The following is a 21,498-nucleotide window of genomic DNA, read 5'->3' as shown; positions in this document are numbered from 1 at the left end:
CCTGTTGTTCCTGGACAGAGGGGGCTCCTGCTCCTCGTGGGGAGGTGAATGGTGCCCCCCCTCACAACCAGAGGTCTCAAGAGGCCATGAGGGGCTCAGCTGTGCCGTGTCCCTGCAGGTGGCAGCTCCAGCCCCGGGCTGGTGTTTTCCTTGGCACCCAAGGGCTGGGCAGGTGGCAGAGCTCTGGGTGCCCGCTCCAGAACGTCTGCTGGCAGGGGTGGGCAGCTGCTGCTGCCAGAGCAAGTGAGCTGGAGGGAGATCACCTGGGTACCAACAGCTCCCAGCCCCGTGGGAGGGCAGAGCCTCAGCCCAGGGCCCAGGAAAAGGTGAAAGCCAGCCCAGCGAGTGACAGACCCTCCCTCAAGAGCTGCCTCCGCCCGCGGCAGCTGCCTGAGCCACTGGAAACACCAGGAGCCAGCCAGGATCCAGCACAGTGCTCCAGGCCAGCCTGGGAGCTGAGCCCTAGGGAGAGGCACAGCTGGGACAGTGCCCGGCAAGGGCAAAAGGGGCACCACAGCCCTGGGAAACGAGGCGTGAATGGAGCAGGACCTGCAGCCCGGCAGACACGGGACAGAGGGCACTGCTCCACAGGCACCACAACGCGAGCTGCCACGTCACTGAGGCAGAGGAACCACTCCTTGGCCAACCAGGTTTATTGTTCAAGTCCAAAGACAAAGCAGTTGCAGAGTCACACGCGCAGCAGGGGCTGGGGGGAGGCCTGGCCCTGCAGTCAGAGCGGTGCCAAAAGCAGGTGCCGGGTCAGGCACCCTGGAACTCAGGACCACAGGAGTTCAGGAGGTCACAGCCACAGGAGCTCAGCAGTTCAGGAGCACAGGAGTGCAGGAGCTCAGCAGTTCAGGAGCACAGGGCACGTCGCAGCCAACAGGCAGCCAGAGCAGGATGTGGCCCAGGGCCAAGGCACAGGGCCCCGAAATGCTGCAGCTCCTCCTTCCCCTCCATTCACAGCATTAGTGTTTTCCTTCCCAGGGTGGGTGACACCGTCACAAGGAAGGCTGGAACAGCAGGGACGAGCCCTTTGGGGCAGGAAAAGCATCCAGACCCTGGTTCCTGATGGGAGCTGTGCCCGGGGAGAGCAACAGGCTGGTGGCTTCAGCACATCCCCGGCTCGCCCTGCTCGGTGCCCAGACGGCCTCAGAGCTTCACCCTGGCAACAGCTGTGGAAATAACAGTCTATGTTCTCCCCCTCAGAACATCAGGGAGCTGGGGAGCACCATTTTCCAGCTACCTGGAGCCTTAAAATCCTGTAAGGAGTGTGGTTTGCTGCTGCAGAGGCCGATGCTCCGGCCCACGGGGCGTTTCCCTCACCCACAGCCCATGGGTGATGCAGTGGTGTCGCTGCAGCTCATCTCTAGTTCACACACTCCGTTCCTTTGCTGCAGACCAGCACTGCCCACACTGAGCCCAGCTCCAGTCCTGCTCCAGCCCGAGCAGGGCCGTCCCGTTGTTCTTGGCAGCACAAACACAGGGATTTGCAAGGACGTTTTTCAAGGCTTGTGTAAATAAAGCCACGTCTGCCCCGGAGCAGCAGCGTGTCCTGACCTGACCAAACTCCTCCACCGTGCTCTGCTCTGGGGTGGTCAGAAGTAAAAATGGATCAATTGAACACCATGGACATAATCACTTCACCCTTCTTTGGTACAGACACTGGCCACGAGCACCGACGGGGACACTGACACCACAAGCACAGGGCACGCGGGGCCAGGAGCTGCCCAGAGTTTCTTTTCTGCTACGTAACAAACCAAAAAAAAGAAATACCTCCCAAGAACCACTCCCAGGCATGTGCCCACAATTCCTGCTGCTTTTTTAAACACACACCGTATTCAGAATTAATTTTATCCCTCGAGAGTCCAACTGGGAATCACCGGCTACCGCTTCCGCTCGCCCTTCTGTGTCCGCTTCTTCTCCTTCCGCTCCTGCTTGGCCAGCTTGTCCTTCTCCCTCTGCAGTTTATCCTGCTCTTTTTTCCTCTGGAACTCATCCCGCAGCAGCTCCCGCTCCAGCTTCCTGGCGTTCAGCACGTCCTCCACGTTGGTGTTCCGGAACAGCGCTGGGGGGGTCAAGGGCTGACAACGCTCCAGCCGAGGAGTTCATTCCACCTCCCCCCTCACCTGCCACCTCCCACTCCTGCTTCCTCACCAGGCAGGTAGGAACTGGGGAATGAGGAATGGAGAAAGGAAAAGGGGTCTGTCTTTCCAGGTGGAAAAGTCAGAATAAACGCAGGCTCTGTGAGAAGGAGGGGTCTGAAGCAGCAGGAGCGGCTAAGGGAGGTGGGGTTGGATATTGGGAATATTCCTTCATGGAAAGGGCTGTCCAGCCCTGGCACAGCTGCCCAGGGCAGTGGTGGAGTCCCCATCCCTGGAGGGATTTAAAAGGTGTTCGAATGTGGCCTTGGGGACACAGGTCAGTGCTGAGGGAGGGTTGGACTGGATGATCTCAGAAGGTTTTTCCAATCTTTAATGATTCTACCATTTTTTCCTAGAAAAATAAAGTTGCCTCCAGGTTCTTAAGACTGAATGTGTAAAAAAATGTGTCAAACCTCTACAGACCTGAGAGGAAGAAAACACCCAGGGTACAGCCTCTGAGTGACTTCACTGCAGCTGTGAGACATGTTCTAACACACATATACATGTGTGTACATGCATGCATGTGCAGATACATACCTGTCCCTAATGTGGGGGCAGGAATAAGTTACCTTTCATATTTAATTATGTGATAAAACCTGCTTCCATCTTAAACTTGCCAGCTGGGAGCTCAAGGACTGTCCCAAATCACCATCCTGAGATGGACACGGGACCCTCGGTCCTGCCCACCCGGAGCTGTGCCGTGGCCTGAGGAGCCTCATTCCTGCTGTGATTTCCCTCTCTGGACACCAGTTAACATTAATCTGAGTTCTGGGGGGATTGTCCTTGTTCTGTGAAGCTGCAGGGAGGTGGAAGAGGGAAGGAAGGAACAGGGGAGAGGAAGGGAATGGTCTGACAGGGCACTGTCACTGTCACTGCAAGGTCGGGCTACGCGGAGAGCAAAACCAGTGCCCAGGCTGGAAAGGTGGCCCTAAAGAAACAGGGAGATGAGCACAGGGAAGGAAGGATGATGGGAAGCTCCCCATGGGGGCTGCCTGCCTGCCCAAACAGCCTGAGTCACCAGGAGCTCAAAGGATACATTTTTCAGATCCAATGTTTACAGCTGTCCCAGTCGGTCCATCCTGCTCGTCCCCACCAGTGAGAGAATTAAGGAAACAGGGACATCAGTAATGAACTTGTGCCTCTCTACGCTCACACTTCACTCCAAACACCTCAAATAACAACCTTATCAAGGCAGGAGGGAGCAGCTGAACTCACACAGACCAGGAAGGCACAACCCCCACCCTCAGCTCCTGCTGCTCCAGGGCTGGGTACAATTCCCTCTCTGTACAGGGAAGGGTTCCCTCTTCAGCACCACCAAGAGCGACCCCCAAACCCTCCCACTCCACACGCACTCTGTAGAGGATTTTTTCAGCAGATTTCTCCTCAGAAAGCAAGAGATAAACTCAGCACCATCTCACAGAGGGACAGGGGGTCTCCTGCCACCCCTGGGCTGGGCAAACCTTCCCAGCCATGTGTTGGTGGCAGGAACACCCTCCAGGGAGCATCCACTCCCAGCGCTCCACAAACTGGGAGCTTCCATGCTTTGTCCATAGAAGTTACTTTGCCACAGAGAAGGAAGACTGGAAAGTTTCCCCAGCTCTCCCCACCAGACCCTTCAGAGCTGGGAGGGTGTTGCTGTTGGAAGTTTAGAGCAGATATTGTCCCCCCAAGCCCTGAGTCTCAGCCGGCACAGGGAAGGATATTCCTCCTCGTCGGTCACGTTGGCGTACTGGGCCAGGAGAGCAGCCTTCCTCTGCTTCTCCTCCTGGGAGGAGACCTCCTTGGGCTTCACCACAATCCTGGCCTGCTTCTCCATCATGCTGGCGATGGCCTGCACCTCATCTGGCAGGAGAGGGGGAAGGTGTCAGCCCGTGCTGCAGACACGGCCCCGAGCCCCGGGGCCATCGCTGCCTCCTCCCTCTGCAGCCCCAGCGTGTCCTGTGGGACAAAGAGCTCACCCAGAGGGAGCCAAAAACACCCCCTCCCTCCCTCCCTCCCACAAGCCTCTCCCAAAGTCAGAGCTGGCTGCTTTGGGGAATTCCAGCGGGGATCTGTGGGAGCCAGAGCTGCAGGGGAGCCACAGTGGGACTGGTTTGGGCCAGGACTGGTCTGGGGGTGACACAGTGACAACAGAGGGTGACAACGGCTTCTCCCTGCAAGGGGAATTCCCTGTGCTGTGCCAGCCACCTGCACACACCGTTACTCCTGGAGCAAGGGAAGATCCACAAAGAAACTGGAATCACTCAGGCCCTGCCTAAGGAAAATACACTTGACTCCAAATCACATTCTCTTCCACTTCAAAGCAGCTTAATAAGTTTATTTAAGTACATATTTAAAAGCCCACTGAAGAGATATTTCTGGAAACCCAAAGTGAGGGAGCAGTGCTGTGCTCTCCCTTTTCTCCCAGCCAAGAGACACCAACAGCTGATTTACCTTTAGCACCGAAATCCTCCTGCCCATTTCCTAAAACGACCTCCGACTTTTGACACCAAATCATTTTGTAGCCTGTCAATCACTTACCCTCAGGATTCTGCTGTTCTGAGTAGAACACAGACTTCAGTGGGGATTTATCCTGTGATGGAACCCCAGTGAAATAATTAAACCCTGAATTCCATGAACTCAGACACCCTTTGCTGCCCTTCTGTGACAAGACAAATCCCCGAGGGGCGAGCACTGGCAGGAGCAGGAGGAGCCCAGCAGCAGCTCCAGCCATCCCAGTCACTTGTCCCCAGCAGGAATTTATTTTATCTGATGCCTGGGAAAGGCAAGGTCAGGCCAAGAATTTTGGGGAAAGCCACGGAGCTGCTGCGCGGTGGAGCCGCCGTGCCCAGGGGTGAGGGGGACGCTGGGCTTGGGCACTGCCAGAGCCACTCCCGGGTGACTTTGGGCAGTAAAAATGAGCTGTTTGCTACCAGGAGTGACAGCCAACTGCAGAGCAAACAAATCAGGGTGTAGCCCAAAGGGATGTTCCCTCGTCCTGGGCTAGGGTCAGCTCCCTGCTGCTGGAATGTCACTCACTGATCCCGGTGTGCTTGGACCAGCAAATCCTTCCAGCACAGGGCCCAGGGATGGACTCAGGGGACACAGGGACAGTGGGACTGTACCCACAGCTGGGGAAGGAGCAGTGATGGTTCAGCCCTCACAAGCATTTATGGGAAAAAAAGGAGTTTGAAGGGAAGATGCTGGAAGAGGAAGCAGGGATGTTTTGCTGGGGTCAGCAGCAGGCACAGCCCAGCTCTCCAGCTGCCTGTCCAAACCAGATGCCTCCCAGACTGGCAGAAACTGGAGCAGCACAGGTGTTTTATGCCATAACTGCTGCATATTCCCCCAGAGTGCAGCTGCAGTGCCAGGGCTGAGCAGAGACAGCCCTGGGTGTACTGGGAAAGAGTCCTGAAAAAAAATCCCAGAATGGTTCAGGTTGGACCTTAATGACCATGGCATCCAACCCCACCAGCAAAAAAAATATCCTACAGGGGGAAGAAAAAAATAAACAAAAAAGAGCTTTTCCCCTGAAGGGAGATGAGCCCCAAGAGCAGCAGGGGCAGCCCAAAGTGAGACTGCTCGTTCCCATTCCACAGCTCAGGATGAAACAGAAACTGAGCTGTGATGGAATGAGGGGCAGGTCAGCACCCCTGAGAGTACAGTACCTTCTTTTTCCTCTTTGGCATCAACAACCTGAGAGTCAGACCACTTCTCCACCACCTCCCTGCACACATCGTTCAGGAGATCTTCTTCCTAAGGAGGGAAAGGAGATTCCTCAGCCTTGGGCTCAGACAGGAGAAGCAGCAGCTGCAAAGAACTGGAGCAGTGAGCTCAGGACACAGCTTTTCACCCCGAATCTGCTCAGAGAGCACACCCACAGGGCTCTGGTTCCCCATGGTCCTGAGACAGGAGGGTTTCCAAGTGCCCAGGAACACTCATGGCAGAAGGATCCTGTGAGTGGATGGGCTCCCCTGGGTGCAGGGAATGCAGGGAAGCAAGGCTGGCAGAAGGATAAGGGAATTTATACTGAGCCTGGAGAGAAAGCTGGGAGAGACACATTCCCTGGGCACCTGTCTCGGTGGGCAGGAGGAAGGAAATCAGGGAAGGGATTGCCAAGGCACAGGAATGGGAAGAGAAATGAAGATTAACAACGAAACCAGCACAGATGAGGTTGGTTTGGAGTTCAGTGAATACAGACAGAAAACAACCACAGAAAACAAAAGAGAGCCAGGTTCTGTTGGTTTGAAGAGAAGAACTGGACAGAAACAGAACCCACTTTTAAATTCCTTGATTAGAAATGGTGACACCTGAATGAACTCATGAACTAGTGCAAGGCATGGTCAGGAACCACAGACACGAGTCAGATGTCACCTGAGCTTCACTTTCAGAAGGGCTGTGAAAAACAAACAAATGAGCAAAGAAAAACAAACAAAGAAACCAAAAAATCACCCGGAATTTGCACACAGAACTAAGAGAAAAGACTTGGCAAGAAAAGCCCCAATTCACCAAATTGTTTCACAGGTCAATAGAGAAATAAGCACAGAACCTACAAATAAAGGGGAAAAAAGAACATACTAAAAACAGTGATTACAGAGTCTGAGTGTTCAACAGACAAAAAAAACACGTTTTACAGGAACTGCAGAAAAATCAAACTGAGCTGGAAGCTGCAAAGGAGCAAAGGAGGAGAAGGAACAGGCTGTGGTGGGACAGGGACAGGGCACAAACAGCCCTGGACTCGATGGGAACTCAGGACTGGGGAGCAAAGGGAAAACAGCCCAAGCCCAGAATGTCAGCAAAGGGAAATCCCGTCCTGGCTCTGTCCCAGGAATGTGGCAGGGGCAGAGACCAGCCCTGAGCTCTCCCCGCGGCTGTTCCTGCCCATCCCGGCGGACACCACGCGGGAGCAGCTCCCGGCACCCTCCGAGGGCTTCGCCGGGGGATTTATCCTTATAAGTCGCCTCTCAAACCAGGCCAGGGCTCTCCCAGGATTGACCCCCGAGCCCCGCACGCAAATAACGGGGATGGCCGAGCCCCCCAGAGCCCCCTGCCCGGCCACCACCACCCACCGAAAACACCCCCAGGGGCCCGGGGAGGGCACAGAAAGGCCGGCGGAGGTGTGTCCCTCCCCGGGAAGGGGGTGATCCAGCCGGGAAGGGGGTCATGCACCCCAGGAAGGGGCTGACCCACCCCGGGAGCGGCCCCGCCTGGCACCCCCTGTCCCCCGCCGGACCCCACAGAGCCCCCCCGGCGTCACCTCCCGGGCCGTGCGGGAACCCCGGCGAGGCCCTGCCCCCGTTCTCCCCGGCTGCCCCGGCCCTCACCAGGCAGGCGGCGAGCACGGCCCGCAGCGCCTCCAGCCGCTCCTCGTCGCTCTCCTCCTCCCGCAGCAGCCCCTCGATGTAGGCGCCGTACACGGCGCGGTCCAGCCCCAGCGCGTCCAGCCGCGCCGCGAGCCAGGCCGGGAACGGCGGCGGGGCCGGGACCGGGATCTGGTTCGGGATCGCGTTCGGGATCGGGGCCGCGGCCGCCCCGCCGGGCGCCGCCATCTTGCGCCTCCGGAGGGGTGGGGGGGTACGGCGGCCGCGCGGGGACAGACTTGTGTCGGCGGCGAGAGCGGCGGGATCGGCGGGGCCGGGGGTCGGGGTCGGTGCCCGAGCGGGAGCGGCGGGAGCGGGGGGCGATTCCGAGTGCCCCCCGTGCCCCCGGTGCTCCCCGCACGGCTCCTCCTCTCCCCGGGCAGCCGCGGGGCCCCGCGCGGCCGCCGTGCGGGGCGGAGCGGGGCGGGGCGGGCGGCGCAGTTTGAACGCGAACGGGCGGCGGGAGCGACCCCCCTGAGAGCGCCATGGCGGGCACGGCCCCCGGCAGCGCCCGGCCCCTCCGCGGACAGTCCTTCTACCTCGACCTGCCCGCCGGCACCAGCGCCCGGCACCTGGCGGAGGCCATCGAGCGGCTCGGCGGGGTGAGGGGGCACCCGGGGCGGGGGGAGCCGGGACTGGGGGGGCACCGGGATGGGCTCGCCCCGCTCCCGGCACCCCCGGGGGTCTCAGTGGCCGCGGGCTGCGGTGCCCCCCCCTTCTCCTCCCATTTCTTTCTGTGCTCTTTAAAAAGAAAAAAAAAAAAATCTGATTTTCTCCCTTTTCCCGGTGGTTTGGTGTCGCTCCCCTCCCCGTTCCCTTGGCAGCCGGAGCCCTCGGGGTGGGGGGAGGTCGCCCCCCATCCCTGTCTCCCCATCCCTGTCTCCCCATCCCTGTCCCCCTATCCCTGTCTTTGCAGTTTGACAAAAACCTTTCTATGATCTTGCCATTAGCGCCATTTCAGTCCATTACACATCCTGCTGTGCCAGAGTCCCTCCGGGGTCTCTGGGTACCACCATCCTGCTCGGGACCAGCTCCCTGCAAACCTCTCCCTCCGCTTCCAGGTGGTTCCCGGGCTGCCCGGTCGGGCCAGCACCGTCTGGGGGGTGGTGGCCACCATAGGAGCAACTTCCAGGCGGTGCTGAGCAGCCCCCTGGCCCCGGAGGTGCCTTCCAGGCAAGGGTGACTGCTCACTTGGTCCTGCCAGCACTTTTCCAGAGTATGGGAACTGGTTGCCCAGTCATGGGGGCGCCTCCCAGGTGGTGGTAACTGGTGCCTGGCTCCCCCTCATCGCTCACAACAGCCTGTGGCTGCTTGATTTTTTAGGGAAGCTGTGGAACTTCCACGTGGAATTCAGCATAAGGTAAAGCAGGGAAGCAACAGCCAAGGCTCTCATGCTTTTCTCGTGGTTTTCCCAGAAAAGCCATCTGGACCCTCTTCCCTGTGAGGCTGTTGTTTGAGTGGGTCCATGTGACACCTTCCATGGCCTCCAGGCTTCCTGGCTGCTGCTATTCCTCATGAATTCCTTATATCCTCCCTCAAGGCCCTTCACCAAGTAGCATCACCTCAGTCCCTGAGCTGGAGCTGAGCACGGGGGTCGTACCTGGTTGTTCATCAGGTTCATCTGTTTCTTTATGACTCTTGTGCACAATCTGCTCCCAACAGTTGTTACTATTTGTTTTCAAGCTCTTTAGTCCCTCTGAGGTGATCATCTCATGTTACTCCAACATTTAAATCCTTCAATGTGGACACAGAGGTGAAATCTTCATTTCATTTGCTGCTGTGTCTGCTGCCAGGATCACGTGTTGGCTGCACAGACACGTGGGGAAGTGCAGTGCCTTGCACTGTTTTCTCTTTTTTTAACTGCACCGCCATCCTGAACTTGCTGTTTTCTCTCTGCCCTGCCCTGGCTGTGCTGCCCACACTCAGGGACACTCCACTCACAGCACCTCATCTAGCTGTGCACCTTCAAGTCTGAGAGCCAGCAGTCAGTTATTTCTCCATGTAACTGCCCCTTGGAAATAATTTTAGCCTTCTTCTGCCCTTCTGATTCCTGTCAAACACCGTCCTGGGTCACCTCCCTGTCTGAGAGGAGGCACACAGGGAGTGCAGTTCTTGTTGCTCTTGCTGCTGTGGAGATGCTGAACACAGCTCCCCCACAGCCCAGGTCTTGGGTGATGTTCAGGGCATCCTGTGGCCTTGGACTTGCATGTGGCACCTTGAGCTTCACCTTGGCAGGGGGCAGGGGACATCCTGGAGTGGTATTTGGGGGGGATGTTGTGATTCCCTCTGTTCTGTGCTTCCAGTCCCCTGATCTCCTGTGACAGGGGTCACTGCTGCAGGATGGCCTCCACTGTCCCTTCAGCACTTCCCACGGAGGAAGGGGGTCTGGGATCCTGGTCAGTGGGGGTTCTGTAAAGGAGCAGAACCAGCTTGTTCAGCAGCTGAAGTTTTGGACTGCCCAGGTCTTTGTCTTCCTGGAGGCCTCATACCCATGTGTTAGTGCCCTGTGCCTGCCTTCTGCTCAGCTCCTGAGAACCCAAGTCATTATGGATTTATAATCTCATTAATGTCCCACCTTCTGGGTTTCCAGCTCTTCCTTGGGCTCGTAGCTCCTGCTGTGTGTGTGTTCCATCCTTCTGGTTCCCTGTTCTGTGTGGAGCTGCTCATCCCAGCTGTTCCCTTTCTCCCTGATTTTGCTAAAACACGTCCTGCTCTCCTGAGGACAGAGCTCCTCCACCCTGACCCACAGTGTCCAGGGCCTTCCTCTCAGCTGTTGCCTTTTTCTGAAGCCTCTGCTTGAGGGGTGGGTGATGGGGGACAGTCATGGGCTGTGTGGATCTGGAGGTTCTGGTGACTCTGCTGTGCTCCCCGAGCAGGATGGCATCTCCTCCTCCTGGGAGACCACCCTGTGGAATGGGGGAAGGAATGCTTGGAGGTATCATGAGCACTTCCAGCAGCCCCTCAGCGTGTGGGGGGTTAAACCAGAGGCAGTGGTTTTGTTTGGCAGGGCTCTTTCAGCTCACAGCTGGACACTTCCAGAGCTTGTCTGTGCTGTGCCTGCAGGTGACCGAGAGCTTCCTCAGCAAGGAGGTGACGTGCGTGGTGTCCAGCAACAAGGAGGCCAAACGGGGCAGAGCCGGGACTGGGGACGGGAAGCAGAGCCACCCAACCTCAGGAGACACCAACCCCACGAGCTCAGGGCCTGCTGCCTCCAGAGGGAACCCACCCAGGCCTCACCAGAAGCCACCAGACACTGTAAGAGCCATAAAGGTCTTTGGCCACCTCCAAGTTCATGCTAAGGGCTCTGCAGGGTGCAGTCAGTGTTGGGAGGTGAAGTCAGTCCTGCTCTCTGAGCAGTCATGTCTGGGGTCCTTTCCCCCCGCTCTGGCTGTTCCTGTTTGTACCCATGTGCCTTTTCTCTGCCATCATTCTCCTCTCAAATGTGCATGTCACAGCTTTGGGCTGGGATCAAGGAAATCTGCTGGAATGGCAGGGGAAATGGAGGGCTTGGCTGGCTTCCCCAGGGAAGGGCAGAGGAGAAGCCAGGGAGGTGTTGAGCAGATAAAACCAATGCAGGCTCTGGATGTTTAATCACAGACACAGGGCAAGGCCACTGTAACCTGGGAGGAGATCCACAGGGGATATCCTCCAGGAAGGGGGTTTTCTGGGTGTTGTTACCCTGAGCTTTCTGCTCAGCAGTGCTTGAGGCCAAAGGCCAACATCCCTCTTGGAAAGTGGAGTCTGCTGGAAGCTGTGACTGGGGAGAGGCTGCTGCCCCACTCCAGGCCCAGGACATCTCTGCCAGCCTGGAGCTGGACCACCTGCAGTGGGAAACCTGAGCTTCAGGGGCTGCACCCAGTGCTTGTCCCTGTCCTGGCTCACAGCACTGTCCCCTTGTCTTACCAAGAGCTGAACTGATCTGGGACCACTGGCTTGCAAATAAGACTCTGATCCCAGGAAGGGAAGCAAGAATGTCCCTAACCCTTGGCCAGCATGTTGGGATACCTGGAGAAAAGGAGCCTCGGGGGGGATCTTACCAGAATACAACTCCCTGACAGGAGGGGGCAGCCTGGTGGGGGGCAGTTTCTTCTCCCAGGTAATAAGTGACAGGACAGGATGGAATGGCCCCAGGTTGTGCCAGGAGAGGTTCAGCTTGGATATTTGGGAAAATTTCTCCACTGAAAGGGTGTTGAGGCCTTGAAACAGGCTGCCCAGGGCAGGGCTGGAGTCCCCGTCCCTGGACATGGGGGCAGAGGTGGCCTTGGCAGTGCTGTGGGAATGGTTGCACTGGATGACCTTAGAGGGCTTCTCCAGCCCCAACAATTCCATGATGCAGCAGCAGTTTCCAAGCTAAATCACTGCTTCCTCTTGGCTCACTCTGGAGCCTTCCCTGCCGGTCGATAATTCCGAGCCTTGGCTGGTGCTGGGAGTGCAGAGCCAGGGGGGCTCTGCGGGTTTGCTCCCTGCAGGTGCTCATTCCCACTGGCTGGGAGAGGAGCCTTGGCCAGGCCCTGCTCCCCAGCAGCCTGGGGGTGTGCCCAGGAATCATTCCCACTGCCCTGCTGTCCTTTGGCATCACCTGGGCTGTGTCTCCTCTCTGCAGGCCCTGCTGAGCCGGGGGAAGGAGCTGCTGCAGAAGGCCATGAAGAAGCAGGTGAGCAGCACGAGGCCGGGCCCCCCTCGGGCTGGGTGTGCTCAGAGCTGTGCTGAGCAGTGCAGAATCAGAGCCAGCCCTCCTGCAGAGCCCCTGCCCTGCTGACAGGGCACATCCTGGGGCCAGGAGAGGCACGGAGCAGTTGCTTGTGGCCTGCAGAACGTTGTGTAATCCTCCTGTCACTGCTCCTCGTGGAGCTGTGCCATCCGTCCTGGATGGGCGACACCCCACCCTCTGAGGCCCGTCCCAGCCATCTGGGTGCTCAGGACAAGAGAATTACTGTTAGATTAATTTTTAGCCTAAAGAGAACTAAAGCCACGTAGCTGGGACAAAAGGCTCCCTGCAGTCCTTTCCCTGATGTCACTCCAGACCAATCTCAGTGCCCACTTTGAAGCTCATGCTGTAACAGGGATTAAAAATTTGCCCCAGGTGCTGCTGTTAATTTGGGATTGATAAAGCATGACTTCAGACCTTTTTTTCTGCTGTGCCCTGATTTTAATAACAGCTACACCGTGGTCTGTCAGTTGGGCAGCAGGAAAAAAAAAAAGGCAAAAAACCCTAAGTGTAAGCTCAATTTGGAGCTGCACATGTCCCTGCTCTGAGCTGTGCTTTGCCAACCCCTCTCTGTGCAGGACACCTGCAGTGGCAGCAGCATCCTCGCCAACGCTCGCCTGTGGGGAGTCCAGATCCTGCACGTGGATGGTATCCTTAACTGGGGGTGGAAGGAGGCTCTTGGAAACCAGGGATCTGTGAGACAGGTGGAGCAGGAGTGATGTCAGGAGTGTGGAACAGAAGGGAGAGATTGCAAGGAAATACACTGGGCTGGTGCTGTGCTGGCTGAGGCTGGGTCTGCCCCCCGGCACCAGGTGAATTCTGTGTGCAGGACACCCCCCTGTCAACAGCAAACACGGGGTATATCACAGTGTCCTGGAGCTGGAACGTTAGAAAATGTTAATAGCTTAGTCAGTGCATCAATTTGCTCCAAAAAAGACCATTGGTACTAATTAACTGGGAGCACAGATCACGAGGAGGGCAGGGTGTGGTCGGTTTTAATTAGGGCCTGTGCTGGAAGGCTCTCCCTGTGCCTGTGATGGGTAGGAGAGGGTGATGGGGAAGACAGATGGTGGAACTCTGGCTCTAATAATAGGTCTGGAGTAAAAGGTTCCTGAGTGTCTGGTGACAGTGACATACAGCCTGTCTGGAGCTCAGTGTGGGCGCTGCTGCCCTGTCCCTGAGCTCTGCTGAGCCCAGAGCCTGGCAGGGCTGGCAGGGCTGGGGCTGCTCTCTGTGCTGCAAAAGCCCTGCCCCTGCCTGCTCTCTGCAGAGCCCCAGCTCCCTCCAGCTCTGCCAGAGAGCAAATGGGGGGGCTGTCCCTCAGAGTGTCTCCTTGGCTTCATCTTGGGCCAGTTCCCTGGGTGGGGGATGGATTCTCTGCCAGGCTCCAGCATTCCCAGTGCCATGGGGGACTGTGCTGAGCTGGAGGGGAACAGCCCCCTGCCCCTGCTGAGCTCTGGCTCCTTGACATCCCACTTGCACAGACATGGTGTCCTACGCCCAGCAGCTGCTGAGAGCCATCTCTGGAGCCAGGAAACGCTGCCAGAAGACAGAGGTAACAACTTCACTGCAGCCAATTTCGAGAGCTCAGGGCCCCTGGGTAGCCCTGAACAATCCCTGCAGCTCCTCCAGTGCCAGTGGAGGGTGATCCGAGTGCTGGATCCCATCCAGCACTGGGCAATCCGGGGCTTCTGTTTGGTGAGGGAGATGACAAAACTCAAAGAATTTTTCCTTTTATAAAGCTGGGGGTAAAATCAGATGATAATGAGGCAGCTGTTGATAACTGTCAACATCTGTAGCACAGCTAATCCTGGTGTTGGCTCATAAGGAACTAAGGGTATGTCATTTCCCAACCTCAGATTGCAACTCGGCCCCACAGAGTCACTCTCATCCCCCCAGGGGGGTTTAGGAGAGAACTCATGGATTGAGATAGACATGATTTATGAGGGAAAGCAACAGCCACACACACAAGCACAGCAAAATAAGGAGATGATGTGGCTGGTAAACTGGTTTCCTGAAGGGTTTTTTAATGCCTTGGAGAGTTGGGGGAAGGTGGGATGCAAGGCCTGTGTGTTGTATTTAAACTTAAAGTCTGGGTACCTTGGGAGACAAAGTGAGGGGAGGTGCTGTGGGGGGTGATGCAGGAGCTGTGGGGTGGTGGGTGAGGCTGCTGCTGTGGGATCAGGAACTGCAGCTCTGCCTGTGCTGCTCCCATGCTAAATGTGTCTCTTTCTGCTCTAGGGGAGATGCCTTGCCTCTGGATCCAAAATTCACAAAGGTAGGCCTGGAAGTTGTTCTCCTGTTTGTGCTCAGATGTGGAACTGCTTGCAGAAGCCTCATTTAGAATTTGAAATCCATCTGAAGCTTCAGCAATCCCAAAATATGCCAACTCTTAGGGCCGTTTGCTTTGAAGGGGTTCTGTTACTCCTCATCAGAGTGGCTGCAGCCTCCTGGGGCAGCTGAGGCCCTTTGGTTTCAGGGCAGTGTTCTTAAAAAATCCCATGAAGCCTTTGCTGCCAGCTGCCAGAATCCTGAGGCACCTGAGAACTGCGTTCTTGCACACTGAATCCACCAGCTCAGAGGAGGTTTCGAGGAATATAATGCATCCTCCAGAGGAGAGCGTGTTCCTGCAGCCCACTCACTGCTGTCGGGCTGAGATGTGCTGCTGAGACACCCATCCTAGGAGAACGCTTCCAGAGGGAGGAGGGAAGGGGGGGAACAACCAGGTCCTCATCTGCAATCAGACCAGAGCGGGCTGTGGGGCTGGGACCGGCGCTGCTGACGTCGGTTCCTCTGGGACGGGCTCGGAGCAGCCTCCGACCTGCACTGCGTGTGTGACACCTGGGAGGCCATTTCCCACTTTGGGGTGGGCAGGAGGTGCTGAAAAAAAGGCTGGAGAAGCTGCTGGATGAGGCAGCCTGTGCTGCAGGCTCTGAGCTGTTTCACCCTCCGAGCCTGGCCCGGGACCCGCGGGGACAGCAGAGCTGTTTGCTCGGGCTGTGCCCCCGTCGGAGCTGGGCACGGCCTCGCCCTCACAACGCTGAGCATTTGGCAGCATTTACGCAGGAAAGGCTCGATCCAGCACTGAAATAGCTGCTGGGGTGACGTAGCAGCACATTTAATGCGAGTGGAGGGTGAGGCTGGAGGAGCTGCTGGTGAGGACAGGTGGGCTCAGCCTTTCTGGGGAAGGAGGGTGAAATATCTCTGGAAAAAATAGCTCTGAGTGCCAGGATCATGAGAAAACAAACCTCCTCGCCCTTCAGAGGCAGGCAGGGAGGCAGGAGAGGCTTGGTTTCAGGGTCAGGCAGACTCCCTGTGGGAACACCTTGGGGCTTATTTGTTTCTTAGCCAGATCAGTACTCGGGTTTCCAAGGTGAGTAATGTTATCACTTGTGAGTGGAACATACTTGTGGGACAGGAGGGACCTGGGATCTCCTCCTGCCAGCCTGGCCCTGAAAACCTTTTCCCTCAATGCAGTGCTGAGGCTCTTCTGCTCCCTTCATGTGTTTTATGCCTCTGTAGGAAGCAAAGCTGCTGTTTGCCCTCCTCAGGGGCTGAGTGAAGGCCAGATTCTGCTCTCGAGTAGTGTTCTGGTGCCAGGCTTGGCTGTGCAGCACCTTGGTTCGTCTCCAGCAGCTCTTGCTGCTTTGATTTCACCGTCCTGGCCTGAGCTGGTCTGAGCCCTGGGCTCTTGAGTCAGGGTGAGTGGAGGAAAAGGCGAGGGAAGGTTGATGCAGAGCTCTGAGCCTGTGCAGCTGCATCTGGCACTGGTGACTCCCCCCTCGTGTGTCGTGGCCACACCGAGGAGGGGATGGAGTTCTCAGGGCTCGAGTCAGAAGGCTCAGGGTTGGGCCAGTGTCTGTAGGGCTGGGGAGGCATTAAGGATTTGAGGGTTGGCTGGTTGCTTTTCCAAAGATGGAAATGTCCCACTGTTGGGCTGCCTTGGGGTTTGGTCCCCCACCCTGCACACTCTGAGGGCTGTTGAAGAATCCCCCAAAGAGCTGGTCTGGCTGTGCTCAGCCATCCCTTGGCATTCAGCAGTGTCAGGAGTCCTGATGAGCTCAGCTCTGTAGCCCAGTTCTGTTGTGACAGGAGTGACTAAGTAGGGAATTGGGCCAGGAAAGCTTCTAACCACATTTCTCTCTAGCAGGAAAACTGAAGCCCCCTTTTCTGAAGGTTGAGGACCAGAGCAGGTAAATGAGACCTTTCTAAATAACATACCTTGAAGCCTGGGGGGCTGTCAGGGAGGGATTCCTTCCGTGCTTTCATCCCCACTGACTGTTCTGCCCACAAGGCAGACTCTGTTCCACACTGGGAAGCTGACCCCTCTCCTAGAGGGAGGCAGATGGAGTTTAGAGAAACAATGCAGGTGGCTTGTGTGTCAGGGGGAAAAAAGGTGTCAAACGAGACTTGACAACCATTTCCTTCCTTGCTCGGGTTCCACGTGTGATCCTTGTCAGGTCACTTAATCCACTCGAGCCCCGTGCAGTGAGGAAGGAGATTGAAGCACAGGAGGTCAGGGCCTGTAACTTGATTACAGCCCTCAGCACCGGGGACCTGAGCCTGTGGTGTTTCTGACAAGCCTGTAACTGTAACAGCATCCACAGGGCCAATTAATTATCCTGAAGGCAACACTCGAGGCGGCTCGGAGTCAAATACTCAGTTTTCTGTGCTGCCTGCTCTGAAGTGTGAGGGGAGAGATGTGGTCTGGGAACCACAACCATCCCGTGCTGCTGCAGCTGGAAATGCTGCCCTGCTGTGCCCCGGGGCAAAAGGAGGGGTTTGGCTGGGCAGGCAAAGCTGCCTCCTGTCCCAAAAAATCCCCTGTCAGGGCCCTTACTGGGAATCTGGTTTGACACTTGCAGGGAGGAAGGGGAGTTGTGGCACAGCCAGAGGAGAGCAGTGGGCAGTGTCTCTTCATAAATGGGGCAGCACCTTGAGCCCCTCCGTGGGGGGCACAGCTCTGTGGCCAGGCTGTCCCTGCCAGGAGACTGATGTCCTGATCTGCCGCTTTCAGGCAATTCCGGCCCTTCCATCACCAGTTCCAAAGCTTTCCCCACCTGAACTTCCTGGCTCCCAAAAGCTGCAGCCCCTTTGAGCCTCTGAAAAGCCTCTCGAATCCCTGCCAGGCCAGGTAAGGTGGAACTCCCTTCTGTGCAAGCTTTTCACCCAACTCCCCCTCTCACTGGTGATTCCTGGGATCTGGGAACCTGCTGCCTTTGGGATGTGGGCACAGGGAGCCTGTGCTGGGTTCAGAGGCAGCACAGCCCCTGCTGTGACCTTTGCTGTCCCTGCCAGGGCTGAGGGCAGCGATGGAGGGAAGAGCCCCCGCTCCAGTGCAGCTCCCAGGAAACGGAGGGGCTTCTGTGAGTGCTGCCAGGAGACCTTTGAAGAGCTGCAGAAGGTAAAGCTTGCCCTGGCATCTGATTCCTGGCCAAAGTTCTGGGGGTCACTCAGGGGCCTTTGTCAGTCACGTCATGCCCATTAGCACCGTGAACTCCTTCAGAAGGAACTGCTGTAGCCGGGTTGTATCCCTTGGGGTATCCCTTGGTATCCAGTAGGATCTGCCTTGTGGATGGGAACGTGGTATTTCTCTGCTCTGACCTGGTCTGGGCACACTGTTTGTGAAGGCTGCTCATGTCTCGGGCTGGGAGAGCCTCAAGGATCGTCCTGTGCCCTGATCCGTAAGGTGAGGAGCCTGTTCCGTGGCACTCAAGGGGCACAGGCGGATTTAAAAGTTGGGAAAATGGGTTTTTATCTCCTGGAAGGTGCCAAATAACATGGCTTTCAGAGCCCAGCCTTTACTGACAGACAGTCTTGTTGGAGTCTGTGTTTCCCCTGCTGCTGGGGGGGCCTGTGGCTGCTGGTGGGTGTGGACACAGGCTCCTCATCCACAGCTCTCTGGGAACGGGACCTCCGCGCAGCCAGGTGAGGACAGTGTGGTCAAGGGTTCCCAAACCTGCTCCCAAACAATGGCTCCAGTTTGCCCTCTCTGTATCAGGCTGTGGGAAGTGCTTGTTACTGCAAATTCCCCTCCTGGGAAAGCTTTCAGTGTTGCTAAAGGGCCTCTGCCCCCCCTCCAGCACCTCCAGAGCCCCCGGCACCAGCGCTTTGCCCAGGATGACTCCCAGTACCTCCCCGTGGATCGTGTCATCTCACAGCTCACCCACAGCTCCCTGCAGTGCTCACACAGGTGAGTCTGGGGGTCTGGTAACTCCTGGAGCCCAAAAGCAGCAGGATATGCTGCATGGCACACTCCTGGGAACGGGATCCCTGTGCCAGGGAATCATCGGGCAGCTGGAGCAGAGGCTGCAGCAGGACCAACCTGGACCTGCCAGGCAAAGCTTAGACAAGCCATGGGAGCTGTTCTTGCATTTCCGTGGGTCTGCTGCTTCAGAGAACTCCCCATGGACTTCTGGTGCCTCCTAAACTAGAAAGGGCAGCTGAGCCCAGCCCTTCTGTCCCCATGTCTGACACAAACCCCACAGCTGGGTAGCACCCTGTGCCCAGGCCCTGGGCTGTGGGGAGGCTCAGATCCCTCGTGCTGCCCCTCTTCCCTGCCAGCAGCAGTGTCACTGCTGAGCCTCACCAGGCTGCAATTCCTCCCCTGCTCCTGAGCAAGGGCTGCAAACACCCTGTGCTGCAGGAGAGGCCTCGTCTCGCTGAGGGAGGGCGTTGCTGGGCCTGGATGAGCATTAACTGATGGTTCTTCTCAGGGTGCCACAGTCCTACCTGGCAGATGAACATTTAGTGCCTCAAGCACATGGTACTGGAGAACTGGAGATGCTGACAGAGCTGGGAAAGGAAAGGGAGCAGCCTGAGCAGGGTACTGTGGAACTGGTGATGGATACGGAGCAGGATCACGACCTGGAGATCAAGGGATGTTCCCCCTGCCTGCCTGGGGACAGGGTCAGAGATCCCAGAGAAGGAGGGGGGCTGTCAGAGCAGGGCTCTGTGGGGCTGCCCAGGGGAGCAGAGCTCAGTGGAGGAGTCTGTGCTGCCCATGGCACCACCGAGGGGGCCGGGCTGGGGCCTGCAGGGCTGGGCTCGGCCCCTGCCCTGGGCTGGGAATCCTGTGCAGCAGCTGCTCCTCCATCTGAACCTCGTGGACAGCAAGTGCCTGGGTCTGTGAGCCACCCCCCAGCGGCACTGCCTGTCCCCAGGAAGCGCCAGCTGTCCCCCAGCCAGAGCTCCCAGGTGGGGAAGAGGCCCAGGCTGGAGCAGGGGCAGCAGATGGGCCCGGTGCGTGGTGGGCTGGGGGCACAGGGTGCAGGGCAGATGCCTGGGCCAGGCCTGCCCGGTGTGCCAGGGGCTGGCAGGCTGGCCCTGCACACACAGCTCTGCAGCAGACCTCGTGGCTCCCTGGCTTTGGATCCGTGCCCGGGCGGGAGCCCTGGGGACCCGGGATCCCCGGGAGCTGTGGATGCTGCGGGAGCCGCTCCAGCCAGCGCCGCCGGCGAGCGTGGCTGGAGCGGGGCGGGTGCGAGACCCGCAGGGCAGCAGCTCCGATGGGAGGACGGTGCCACCCCCGGCAGGGCGAGCAACCCGGGCCTGGAGAGCACAGCGAGCGGCAGGAGCAGCTGCCCCACTGGCCGCCCGCCCGCGGCTGGGGCCAGATGTTGCTGCTCAGTCTGTGTCGGGGCGGCAGAAAAAGCATCCCCCGAGGCTGCCGAGCTCCCCGGGCACAGCGCAGAGCGGGCACCGTGCCCTGGGCTGCTTCCCCCTCCCGCTCGGAGCACACGGAGCTTCGGCGAGAGCTCCTCCGAGTCCGACTGGGATGTGCAGCTGCTGCCGGGTGTGCAGGGCAGCGGGATGGCGGCTGGGGACAAGGACGTGGGACACAGGACACAGGGCAGCGGGATGGCGGCTGGGGACAGGGCCGTGGGACACAGGACACAGGGCAGCGGGATGGCGGCTGGGGACAGGGACGTGCTGCACAGGACACAGGGCAGCGTGGGGGACAGCGGGTACGAGTGCCGGCTGCGCTCGGTGCTCCGGCGGGACCCGCAGCCGGGCTGGGCGGCTCAGGACAGCGGGAGCTGCCGGACCTGCTGCACGGGCACCACGGCAGCCCCTTTCCCTGTGCTTGAGACGTTTTGTGGCAGCTGGACGAGCTGAAAACGCCTCCTGGACCAAAGTGTGGGAGATGGCAAGGGGCTGGGAAGGGATTTGGCCAAGCCACTCTCCATGTCAGGAGCAGGAAGCACATCCAAGAGTGAGGACCACCAGCAGTCTGGACACTTCCTTCTCCTGTTGGGAACTGATGGGGATGCAGTCTCTTCACTGCCCTTGGCTGTGTTCTAGGCTGGCATCTCCCCTCCTCTCTGCTAGCCACGTTGAGAGCCAGCAGCTTCCTCCAGCTCCTCGTGGAGCTGCTGACACAGTGGTCCCTCTGGAAGTCTCTCTTCAGCAGGAATGTGTTCTTGGCCCTTCCAGAGTGTGACAGCAGGTGCCAAGACGTGGGAGGGAAGGGTCGAGGGGGTGAGATTTTTTCTGCTCCTCACATGGTTTGGGAGGGGTTGTTTTTTAGTATTTACAGATGTTTTTCACATGTTTTTAACATGGTTTGTTGGGGGGGGGGGTTAGCAAACTTTTAAACTTTGTAATAAAATGGAAGGTGAGATCCTGCTCTGGGTGGAATGTGTCTGGTGACCAAAGCACAGCCAGATTCTGTGACACTTCCAGCAGTAGAGGTGGGGTGGAGAGAGGCCTTGCTAGAGGGGTGCTGTGGGTGCTGGGGTGTGGTGTTTCCAGTCACAGAACATCACCCCACCCGTGGTTTACCAGAGGAATGTGGTCAGCAGGCTCTGGGAAGCTGTTGCAGCCGGTGCAGGGGTGGCCCCCACTAAGGAGGGATGTGCAGAGCAGTTGGTAGGAACCCGTTGACCTCTCCTGGGTGTGGGGCCAAGGGGAGGAAGTTCTGGGATGTTTAAAAGCAGCCTTTTAGACAGCCCTTCTTGAAGGGCGGTTCCAAACTGGATGGAGCCAACCCTTCTGCGGTGCCAGGAGTGTCCCTAGGCCAGGCTTCCACGTGCAGGTTGGGAAAAGGAGAAGCTCAGTGCCCAGCAGGGTGGGACAACCCCAGACCCAGAGGAGCTGAGCTCTGTCTGTCCTTGGAGATGTTCAATGCTCGAGTGAAGGACAATCATCCCTCCTTCACTGGAGGCTCAAAGGAAGGCCTGAGCAGGGGGATCAGGTGGCCCTGCTGGGAGCAGCTTTGGGAAGCAGCAGGGTTCAGAGGTTCCTCCTGAGAGAAACCCTCCAGTGCAACAGCCAAACTGCAGCTCTACCTGCTCAAGCCCCTGCA

The 21,498-nt window shown here is 57.8% G+C and overlaps 2 protein-coding genes across 3 annotated transcripts; one reads left to right on the top strand and one right to left on the bottom strand.

Annotated features, from left to right (window-relative positions):
* Positions 1-635: 635 nt before the first annotated feature.
* Positions 636-7,826, bottom strand: CCDC43 (coiled-coil domain containing 43). The gene is made up of 5 exons (XM_050327564.1): positions 7,448-7,826; positions 5,792-5,879; positions 3,848-3,986; positions 3,181-3,239; positions 636-2,068 (listed from the first exon to the last, which is right to left on the bottom strand). Exons 1-5 carry the CDS (start codon positions 7,670-7,672, stop codon positions 1,887-1,889), a joined length of 693 nt encoding a protein of 230 aa, XP_050183521.1. The 5' UTR covers positions 7,673-7,826; the 3' UTR covers positions 636-1,886.
* Positions 7,827-7,872: 46 nt separating this feature from the next.
* Positions 7,873-20,819, top strand: DBF4B (DBF4 zinc finger B). Of its 2 annotated transcripts, none has more exons than XM_050327550.1 (11): positions 7,873-8,085; positions 10,547-10,738; positions 12,087-12,137; positions 12,770-12,839; positions 13,676-13,746; positions 14,433-14,469; positions 16,342-16,384; positions 17,209-17,325; positions 17,490-17,595; positions 18,275-18,384; positions 18,908-20,819. In XM_050327550.1, the coding sequence occupies exons 1-11, from the start codon at positions 7,969-7,971 to the stop codon at positions 20,307-20,309; spliced, it is 2,316 nt and encodes a 771-aa protein (XP_050183507.1). In that variant the 5' UTR covers positions 7,873-7,968; the 3' UTR covers positions 20,310-20,819. The 2 variants fall into 2 exon arrangements, with proteins under 2 accessions (XP_050183507.1, XP_050183506.1); XM_050327549.1 differs by having other exon boundaries at positions 16,339-16,384.
* Positions 20,820-21,498: the final 679 nt, after the last annotated feature.

This window comes from Myiozetetes cayanensis, unplaced genomic scaffold (genome assembly GCF_022539395.1).
Source record: "Myiozetetes cayanensis isolate MyiCay16 unplaced genomic scaffold, myiCay2020 scf34, whole genome shotgun sequence".
Classification (NCBI taxonomy): Eukaryota; Metazoa; Chordata; class Aves; order Passeriformes; family Tyrannidae; genus Myiozetetes; species Myiozetetes cayanensis.
The sequence above is the reverse complement of the archived record's forward strand: the minus strand, read 5'-3'. Positions and strand labels throughout refer to the sequence as shown.